At 38.6% G+C, this 11,149-nt stretch overlaps 1 protein-coding gene across 1 annotated transcript; it reads left to right on the top strand.

Annotated features, from left to right (window-relative positions):
- The first annotated feature begins 1,411 nt into the window (after nucleotides 1–1,411).
- On the top strand, nucleotides 1,412–10,862 carry LOC138321690 (large ribosomal subunit protein eL28-like). The gene is made up of 4 exons (XM_069265576.1): nucleotides 1,412–1,563; nucleotides 2,018–2,141; nucleotides 7,252–7,370; nucleotides 10,746–10,862. Exons 1-4 carry the CDS (start codon nucleotides 1,483–1,485, stop codon nucleotides 10,824–10,826), a joined length of 405 nt encoding a protein of 134 aa, XP_069121677.1. The 5' UTR covers nucleotides 1,412–1,482; the 3' UTR covers nucleotides 10,827–10,862.
- Nucleotides 10,863–11,149: the final 287 nt, after the last annotated feature.

The raw sequence follows: 11,149 nt of genomic DNA, 5'->3' as shown, positions 1-11,149 counted from the left end.
ATAATGTTAAAGCCAAACGAATCTGATCCGGATATATAAGGTAGATTTTTAGTTGAAACAGTCTACTGTGCAATAATTGCTGGGAAGAAATACAGAGGGTGTCAATCAGTATCTGTGGCCTGGCAGCTTGATAGGTAGATTATTATCATGACTTTAGCAGGATTTAATTGTACATATTAATGTCTTCTGGCTTTGAGCTAGAGGGAATTTCCTTTTAGATCAGTCGGTAGAACGGCGGACCAGTAAGGGTCATGGGTTCGAGGTCGGCTTGCGGCACACAACTTTCGCCCCCTTACATTTGGTGCGGTGACCTCCAAACGAAAGCTATATGAGAATGAGAGACTTTGTTGGAGATGAACCTGAGCTGGTTTGTGTTTGGGGCCGAACACATTTGAAAGGGGGGAGAAGTGTGGCAGGTTTTGATTGTACATAGTGATACGCTTGTTTTCTAGCTTTGCGCTAGAGGGAATTTCTCATTAGCACATAAGGTAGAGCGGCAGATCAGTAAGTCCAGGGTCGCGGGTTCAAGTCCAGCAAACACTACTCTCGCCCTGTTACATGACTACCAGATAGATGCAGAGTGAATTCAGTTGAACTTCAGATATTGTGGAGACAGGGTCGATCGTGGGACTAAGTGTGACCATCAAACATGGTTTCCTATTAGCCTATCATTCCTGGATGGTGATGTTTGTAATCTATGCGGGGCAATTATACATTGCAAGTTACTGATTGGTTCATTCTAATTGGCCTCCCTCTATAAAAAGTTGAAAACTATATGGTAATTAATGCAAGAGACTTAATCCTGCTTGGATGATGATGAAGGCGTGGTATTGATATATGTCTTGCTTTGTTCTCCTATCTTGACCATATCCTTTTCTGCTGATTAAATTGTAGCAGGTTAGGACTAGATCCATCATTGGTGACAAGGTAGCTTAATTGTTTTAGAGAATCTGGCTAGTGCTCAGAGGTCCCAGGTTCGAATCCCAGTCTGGTCTCGTGCAACAAAATTGAGACAAAAGGCTATAAGAATCTTCAGATATCAGGTTTAGTTTGTTTTACTTGCATGTACAGTTACTATATATAATTAAAAAATCCTATAAACAGACAAAAAAGAAACAGATTAAGTAAAAATGAGCGTTGATATTTAAGTTCCCCCAACGGAGTGGGGAACATATTGTGTTTGCTCCGTTTCCTATTATTATTATCATTGTTGTTCCTCTTTTTCTGCTGCGACTTTGTCTGACCATTTTCTCAAAAAATTTAAGTCGGAATGCCATGAAATTTTGTGAGGTCATTTCTGGTCACCTGCAAATGTGTCGACCGGTTTCATTTATTCCGTCATACATCCAAGATGGCCACAACATCCTTTCATTGTTCAAAATTTAACTGCTTATTAGATCTTGTTTTTCATAAATTGATTTGTGTGTAAAACAATGTATTTAATTTTCATTTATTTATCTTTTCCAGACCTAAGAAGTCACCATGTCAGCCGATGTACAATGGGCCATCATCAGGAACAACTCCAGTTTCCTGTTGAAGGGAAACAAGAGAACTTTTAGCATGGTATGTAACATATGTAGCATGTTTTATGGTTCAATTAGTTAAACTTTTAACTTGCTTGTTAAGTAGGCCTTAGCTTCTGAAAAGAAAAGCATTACTGGTCACGAATCTCCCTTTTACTGCATGTAACCATGTTTTACTGTAAATGGAAGCTAACTTTCTTTATCACGAAAAAAGTAGTGTTTAGAATAAAATTAGTTTAGTGTTAATTTGTCAAGAAATTAACTGTTGTAATTAATAAGAAATGTTTATTGATTTTAACAAAGATATAATATTTTAAATCAAGTAACAGAGTACAAAATTATAACACAAACTTTGTTTAATAAAAATGTAACTAAAAAGTTTACACTTGCATCATTCTGATATCAATCCACTTCTGTTGCGGTCCAAAATCTTAATATAAACCGGCTACAGCTAGGTCACTTATAGACCAGTACATATTTGAATTGCATTTCAGGAGCCCAACAACTTGAAGGCCAAGAACTCTTTCCGCTACAATGGTCTTGTACAGCGCAAATCAATTGGTGTTGAGCCAGCCAAGGATGGCAAGGGTGTTGTCTTGGTTACACGTAACACCCAAGGTAATAGCAAATTATCATTGGAAGGGGTACTTTTTGTCGGTTAAACCTGCCTGATTTGGGCTAAATTATATTAGATAGCATACAGATAGCATCTAAAAGTAACCCCTGAAATTGCAAGTTAACCGCCTCTCCTGATAGATAATGAAACTCCTGATTTGTTAATGGTGTATGTAATCCAAGGATATAAGACATCAATATTGAACAACTTCTGATGGGTAATATTGACATTTAATCCCAGAGTTCTATTAGAGTCTTCGCAAGTTCCGCTGTCAAAATAGGGCAGAAATTTTACACTTTAAAAATGCAACAGAGATGTTTTGTGTTTTGGATTTAACATGATTTGGGATAAATCTTTCAGAATGTAAATAGTTAGTGTAAACACTAAAGGATTATACTTGAAATTTTGAGTTTATATCGAGCCCATTTCTGCGACGTGTGAATCGTGTTTTGAATGTTAGAGGTTAGACACGACTTAATGATCAAAAGTGTCCCAGTGATTTTTCAGGGTAGTTTGGGGGAAATGTTTTTGTAACAAATTGGGAATTTTCAATCGCAAAAAGAGCAGTTTTGGGGAAAAGTTACACTTCAATGTACATGGTATTATAGGTGATTAAATATTGTGAAACAGTAAACTGTGTCAATTTATCAAAAGGTGACAACCATAACAACAGTTTCAGAGTGGTTTGTTTTTAGATTAAACGAGAGGAAAGATTTCTGGGATTTATTTGGTTTTCAGCAATTTGATTTGGGAATTTTTCATTGTAATTGGGAAAAAAATTGGGGGGGGGGGGGGGGTAGGTCTGCATTGGGAATGGGGGTCGTTTACCGACCCAAGTTATAGAAGGAGAAAAATCACTGTGTCTCATTGTGCTATACCTGTAACATTGTTGGAGTTGGGGTAATCTATAACTTTTGTGGTCACTTGTTTTCTTAAATAATATTATATAGGTACCACAATCATTAATTTAACCATTTCAATTTAAAATTCTCATGAGTACAAGACTGGATGTGAACATATGTCAGCATTTTTAGGTCACCTGAGACGAATTCTCATGAGTACAAGACTGGATGTGAACATATGTCAGCAATTTTTACAGTATTTCTCATCACATTGAATCTAGTTGCCAAAACCTGTAAGGAAATATGTAAACTTTGACATGATAATTCAGTGATTTATTTATATATATTTTTTCGTACATTTAGCGCTAAAGAAAGGCCCCTTCCCCTAAACAAATTTTGTTATACTATCTCAATTTTATGTAAATATTCTCCCAAATGAAGAAAAAGTCTCTAAAATATGCATGTTTCAAGAAAGATGAAAAGTAGTGTTTTAGTAATTAAATCACCGTAGTTATTTTATTGTGTTAATTCTCAAGTTATAACCTTTGCCACTTATTGTATTGAAAATCTGTAAATGCTGCTTCTCCTAATGTGTGCAAACTCCTGGTTTTGTTCATATTTATTCCATGTAAATAAAATGGAACATGCATTACCGCATTCAACCCAATAAGCTCCCATGTCCTTAGAAGCGCCCCTCCCCATTTTTGAGGCCCCGATTTCAGTTGCCCAGGCATAAATAAAGACCAAAACTACACAAAACTATAGATTTGCAATAATTTCATCTTCATTAGCACCTTTTCATTTTTTTTCAATTTTTAATACGTCTTGGGCGCTTATTGGATGGAATACGATATAGTATAGTGCCCACCGTTTCCATTTACCTCCCGTCACATCTTATTTTGGTATCATGTTGAGGTGGACAGACATTTGTAGTCTATAGAAAATGGGTTTAATGGTTACCAGTACTGGAAAATACATTTACGGTAAACCTTCTGGTAGTTCGAACAAAAATTAAGGAAATGTTGATGGACCAGTTCGAATTATCCGAAATTACGCTTCAGGAAAAAATTGTGAGTTCAAACTATCCGAGTTGAAATCGGTAAAAATCTGTTTTTAGTACCGATGTACCTGATATAAGCAATGTAAGGCAGAAAAATCTATAGGAAAAATATTAAGTTTCCTGAAGATAATATATTCAATCATTTTCTCGTTAACATGAGCATTTAATTTGTGAATTCATAATTAATATTGCATAGCAGCATGCATATGTGCACGTGGACAAGGCCCCAAACAGAGACAGCACCGTTCACGATTGCGGCCTAGAATTTACATCGACGTCCGTTAACTGAGATAGAAACATTATTTAAACCACAGAAAATGTAGTTAGATCTTTTTTATATTTCGTAACAAACGTAAAATTATATTTACTTTTTTAAGCCCACCATCATCAGATGGTGGGCTATTCAAATCGCCTTTCGTCCGTGGTCCGTCGTCCGTCCGTCCGTCCGTCCGTCCGTCCGTCCGTCCGTCCGTCCGTTAACAATTCTTGTTACCGCTATTTCTCAGAAAGTACAGAAGGGAGCTTTCTCAAATTTCACATGTAGGTTCCCCTAGGGCCCTAGTTGTGCATATTGCATTTTGGGACCAATCGGTCAACAAGATGGCCGACTGGCGGCCATCTTGGATTTTGATAGTTAAAGTTTGTTACCGCTATTTCTCAGAAAGTACTGAAGGGATCTTTCTCAAATTTCATATGTAGGTTCCCCTAGGGCCCTATTTGTGCATATTGCATTTTGGGACCAATCGGTCAACAAGATGGCCGACTGGCGGCCATCTTGGATTTTGATAGTTAAAGTTTGTTACCGCTATTTCTCAGAAAGTACTTAAGGGATCTGTCTCAAATTTCACATGTAGGTTCCCCTAGGGCCCTAGTTGTGCATATTGCATTTTGGGACCAATCGGTCAACAAGATGGCCGACTGGCGGCCATCTTGGATTTTGATAGTTAAAGTTTGTTACCGCTATTTCTCAGAAAGTTTTGAAGGGATCTTTCTCAAATTTCATATGTTGGTTCTCCTAGGGCCCTAGTTGTGCATATTGCATTTTGGGACCAATCGGTCAACAAGATGGCCGACTGGCGGCCATCTTGGATTTTGATAGTTAAAGTTTGTTACCGCTATTTCTCAGAAAGTTATGAAGGGATCTTTCTCAAATTTCATATGTTGGTTCTCCTAGGGCCCTAGTTGTGCATATTGCATTTTGGGACAGATCGGTCAACAAAATGGTCGACTGGCGGCCATCTTGGATTTTGATAGTTAAAGTTTGTTACCGCTATTTCTCAGAAAGTTTTGAAGGGATCTTTCTCAAATTTCATATGTTGGTTCTCCTAGGGCCCTAGTTGTGCATATTGCATTTTGGGACAGATCGGTCAACAAGATGGCCGACTGGCGGCCATCTTGGATTTTGATAGTTAAAGTTTGTTACCGCTATTTCTCAGAAAGTACTTAAGGGATCTTTCTCAAATATCATATGTTGGTTCTCCTAGGGCCCTAGTTGTGCATATTGCATTTTGGGACCAATCGGTCAACAATGATGGCCGACCGGCGGCCATCTTGGATTTTGATAGTTAAAGTTTGTTACCGCTATTTCCCAGAAAGTACTGAAGGGATCTTTCTCAAATTTCATATATAGGTTCCCCTAGGGCCCTAGTTGTGCATATTGCATTTTGGGACCAATCAGTCAACAAGATGGCCGACCGACTGACGGCCATCTTGGATTTTGATAGTTAAAGTTTGTTACCGCTATTTCTCAGAAAGTACTGAAGGGATCTCTCTCAAATTTCATATGCATGTTCCCCTTGAACCCTAGTTGTGCATATTGCATTTTGGGAGTGATCGGTCAACAAGATAGCCGACTGGCGGCCATCTTGGATTTTGATAGTTAAAGTTTGTTAACACTATTTCCCAGAAAGTACTGAAGGAATCTTTCTCAAATTTTATATGTAGGTTCCCCTACGACCCTAGTTATGCATATTGCATTTTGGGACAGATCGGTCAGCAAGATGATCGACAGGTAGCCATCATGAATTTTGATAATTGAAGTTTGTTACTGCTACATATCTCAGAAAGTACTGAAAAGATCTTTCTCAAGGTTCATATATAGTATGTAGTAAAAGTTTGAAAAGCAGGGAAAAGATCCCTCTTTCTGTTGTCAGACATAGATCATTCTTTGGTGGGCGCCAAGATCCCTCTGGGATCTCTTTGTTAGTTAAAGAAAGTCTGGTTGCATTTACGAAACTGCTGTCGAAAATATTTGTTTACATTCAGTTCGTAAAATTAGGTCACAATCGCACTGTGACTGTCAGATTGTCAAAAAGCCGATTGCATATTGTCTTCTTCTAAAATTAAGTAACTAGTTTTAACCTGATGAAAAGCTACGTATCTATTGTTTAATTACCCAACACGTGGATTGTTTTGGTTGGAGGTGAATATGTAATCACACTAGCTTGCTGTGACCCAGCGGCTGGCTTTTGATGCTGACTGTGACACCTCGTAACTGGCCTGTCCAAGCCAGCGTGAGACACGTGTTTACAGGTAATTTAACACCTTGATTGGCTGACTAAAGATAGATTGAATGCATATTTTAATGTCAACTTAAACTGATATCTGTATCTAGATCGGACTTAACAAACATTGGCGATTTCTTCCACGTGTTTTCAATCAGGTACAGCGAATTTAAACACACAATCTTCATTCCAAACATCAAAACTGTTGCAATATGCAAAATATATCACCATTGTTAGGGACCCCATTGCGCCGATTTGCCGACAAAAATCTTACTTTTACGTTCATAATTTGACGTGTTCGAACTATCCGAAATAGGATTGATTATAAAAAGTCAGTGTTCGAACTATCACTAGCTAAAAAATTACCGTTTTTCTGGAAAAAATTGCGTGTTGGAATTAACCGAAGGTTGACCGTATTACGAGCCGAACATGCATATAATAGATTCGTGGTTATAACATAATAATTGTCATATATTCCCTACTGCCAATGTTACTATGTATAATATCATATGTGTATAACAAACTATGTTTATAACAAAGTGATTTTGTTTTGTTAGGTAATCAAGTTTCACTGTATTTTCAAGGTAGATCTATTATATCAGACATCACAATCAACCTTTATTGTAAAATATTTACATGTATAATACAAATATATTAGATGATATGTAGATTCTTGTTAAAACCAAGCACTTCTGTTCCTTAACAGGATCAAGGAAGCCCTGTAAGAACTACACAAGGATGGAACTGAAGAGAGATCCCAGGCGAGTCTTGGGCACCATCAGGAAGACCGTCCGCAACAACAGATACAGGAAGGACCTCAAGATGGTATGTCATGGTTCACCTTTTTTTTATATACATTTATAGATGGTGGGCTATTCAAATCGCCTTTCGTCCGTGGTCCGTCGTCCGTCCGTCCTTCCGTCCGTCCGTCCGTCCGTCCGTCCGTCCGTTAACAATTCTTGTTACCGCTATTTCTCTAAAAGTACTGAAGGGATCTTTCTCAAATTTCATATGTAGGTTCCCCTAGGACCCTAGTTGTGCATATTGTATTTTGGGACTGATCGGTCAACAAGATGGCCGCCAGGCAGCCATCTTGGATTTTGATAGTTAAAGTTTGTTACCGCTATTTCTCATAAAGTACTGAAGGGATCTTTCTCAAATTTCATATGTAGGTTCCCCTAGAACCCTAGTTGTGCATATTGCATTTTGGGACTGATCGGTCAACAAGATGGCCGACCAGCCGCCATCTTGGATTTTGATAGTTAAAGTTTGTTACGGCTGATTCTCAGAAAGTACTGAAGGGATCTTTCTCAAATTTCATATGTAGGTTCCCCTAGGACCCTAGAAGTGCGTATTGCATTTTGGGACTGATCGGTCAACAAGATGGCCGCCAGGTAGCCATCTTGGATTTTGATAGTTAAAGTTTGTTACCGCTATTTCTCAGAAAGCACTGAAGGGATCTTTCTCAAATTTCATATGTAGGTTCCCCTAGGACCCTAGTTGTGCATAATGCTTTTTGGGACTGATCGGTCAACAAGATGGCCGACCAGCCGCCATCTTGGATTTTGATAGTTAAAGTTTGTTACGGCTAAATCTCAGAAAGTACTGAAGGGATCTTTCTCAAATTTCATATGTAGGTTCCCCTAGGACCCTAGTAGTGCATATTGCATTTTGGGACTGATCGGTCAACAAGATGGCCGCCAGGTAGCCATCTTGGATTTTGATAGTTAAAGTTTGTTACCGCTATTTCTCAGAAAGTATTGAAGGGATTGTTCTCAAATTTCATATGTAGGTTCCTCTTGGACCCTAGTTCTGCATATTACATTTTGGGACTGATCGGTCAACAAGATGGCCGACAAGCAGCCATCTTGGATTTTGATAGTTAAAGTTTGTTACGGCTATTTCTCAGAAAGTATTGAAGGGATTGTTCTCAAATTTCATATGTAGGTTCCCCTAGGACCCTAGTAGTGCATATTGCATTTTGGGACTGATCAGTCAACAAGATGGCCGCCAGGTAGCCATCTTGGATTTTGATAGTTAAAGTTTGTTACCGCTATTTCTCAGAAAGCACTAAAGGGATCTTTCTCAAATTTCATATGTAGGTTCCCCTAGGACCCCAGTTGTGCATATTGCATTTTGGGACTGATCGGTCAACAAGATGGCCGCCAGGTAGCCATCTTGGATTTTGATAGTTAAAGTTTGTTACCGCTATTTCTCAGAAAGCACTGAAGGGATCTTTCTCAAATTTCATATGTAGGTTTCCCTAGGACCCCAGTTGTGCATATTGCATTTTGGGACTGATCGGTCAACAAGATGGCCGACCGGTGGCCATCTTGGATTTTGATAGTTAAAGTTTGTTACCGCTATTTCTCAGAAAGTATTGAAGGGATTGTTCTCAAATATCATATGTATGTTCCTCTAGGACCCTAGTTCTGCCTATTGCATTTTGCGACCACCATCTTGGATTTTGATAGTTTAAAGTTTGAAAAGCAGAAAAAAGAATTGTAAGTTTGAAAAGCAGAGAAAAGATCCCTCTTTCATTTGTCAGACATAGATCAATCTTTGGTGGGCGCCAAGATCCCTCTGGGATCTCTTGTTTCTATTTTTAGCTCACCTGGTCCGAAGGACCGAGGTGAGCTTATGGGATACCGCAGCGTCCGGCGTCCGTCGTCCGTCAACAATCAACTTCTTCTCCATAACCGCTGGTCGGATTTCAACAAAATTTGACTGGTAGCATCCTTATGGGCTACTAACTGAAAATTGTACAAATGATGGGGCTGACCCCCCAGGGGGCTGAGGGGTGGGGCCAAAAGGGGTCAATTTGGCTATTTCCATATAAACAACTTCTTCTCTGAAACCAAGCATGGGATAGCACCCATAATGCAATGGTAGCATCCTTATAGGGTGGGAATTCAAAATTGTACAAATGATGGGGCTGACCCCCCGGGGGCCTGAGGGGCGGGGTCAAAAGGGGTCAATTTGGCTATTTCCATATAAACGACTTCTTCTCTGAAACCAAGCATTAGATAGCACTCATAATGCAATGGTAGTATCGTTATAGGGTGGGGATTAAAAATTGTACAAATGATAGGGCTGACCCCCCGGGGGCCTGAGAGGCGGGGTCAATTTGGCTATTTCCATATAAACGACTTCTTCTCTGAAACCAAGCATGAGACAGCACTCATAATGCAATGGTAGCATCGTTATAGGGTGGGGATTCAAAATTGTACAAATGATGGGGCTGACCCCCGGGGGGCCTGAAGGGTGGGGTCAAAAGGGGTCAATTTGGCTATTTCCATATAAATGACTTCTTCTCTGCAGCTAAGCATGGGATAGCACCCATAATGCAATGGTAGCATCCTTATAGGGTTGGAATATGAAATTGTACAAATGATAGGGCTGACCCCCGGGGCCTTAGACGGCAATAGATGCGGGGTCAAAAAGGTCAATTAGGCTACTATTTTCATATAAATTACTTTGTCTCTGAACCTATGTATTGGATAGCATATTTGTATGGTATCAATAGCATCATTGTATGGTTGTGATTCAAAATTAAACTTTGGGAGTCAATTTTGCTAATTTTTCTAATTGTCAGAGTCTTTGTGATAATTACTATAAAAAAAACCAGGTGAGCGATACATGTCATGGTTCACCTTTTTTTTATATACGTTTATAGAGGGGTTTTCAATCAATAAGTCTTTCCTTCAATGCATGATCATAGATACTGTAGCTCATTAGTGACATTATATCCAGGAGAATTTAAAGCAGATATTCATCTAAAAATCAAAACTTGAACCTTATAAGGAGAAAATTTTCCATCAGTAATTTTAGTGTATTTGTGGTAATTACGCAACAATTCTTGCCTGTTATGTCCACCACTATTACTAGGATACAAGTTGAATCTTTCACAGTTTCTAACAGATAATCTCATTATATTATCTGTTGATAGGCAGAAGGCAAATTTGGACCAAAACAAAACCATACATGCATTGTAACAAGTTAGAATTTATCTTCTGGTCCATGCGAGCTACCTCAGAAATTAAAATAATTCAATGACTGATGTGATTTCCAAATGATTACTCATCTGTGTTTTGTACTAGTTTGATATTACATATCAACCTTCAGAATTTTCATATATTATTAAAATACTTTTTACACATGTGAACTTTAACCTTATATCCAAACTTTTTTTCTTTGCAGGCTGCTCTCCGACGTGCCAGCGCCCTCCTTAAAAGCCAGAAACCTGTAGTTGTCAAGGCAACAAGAAAAACCAAGAGTTAAATGTGTACATAGTGGCTAATAAACGTGGAAAAGAAGTTTGAGGCTCTTAGTAGTTATTTCAGATGGTCATCAACACTCATTTTAGCTCATCTGGCAGGGGTAATAATGCCTTGGTGTGATGTCCTGATGTTCATCGCGTTGTACTACACAGAGGGATTAGATATAGTGATCGGATGAAGATTTAATATTTAAACATTATTCTCAAAATCTTTTAGGGTTATGAAGTCATTGACAAAAAACAGAAGGACATTCTTGATAGAAGCAAAGCCTCTATGAAAAAGAATGTCCGTCCATTTTTTGTCTACGACTTCATAACCTCAAAA

This window comes from Argopecten irradians, chromosome 4 (assembly GCF_041381155.1).
Source record: "Argopecten irradians isolate NY chromosome 4, Ai_NY, whole genome shotgun sequence".
In the NCBI taxonomy this organism is placed as follows: Eukaryota; Metazoa; Mollusca; class Bivalvia; order Pectinida; family Pectinidae; genus Argopecten; species Argopecten irradians.
Note: the sequence above shows the minus strand (reverse complement) of the source record. Positions and strands in the feature narration are given on the sequence as shown.

Excerpts from the sequence above, each read along its gene's own strand:
- LOC138321690 (XM_069265576.1), top strand. The coding sequence starts at position 1,483 with ATGTCAGCCGATGTACAATGGGCCATCATCAGGAACAACTCCAGTTTC. Across the intron at positions 2,142-7,251 it reads GGTTACACGTAACACCCAAG|GATCAAGGAAGCCCTGTAAG; the intron begins GTAATAGCAAAT and ends GTTCCTTAACAG. Across the intron at positions 7,371-10,745 it reads ACAGGAAGGACCTCAAGATG|GCTGCTCTCCGACGTGCCAG; the intron begins GTATGTCATGGT and ends TTTTCTTTGCAG.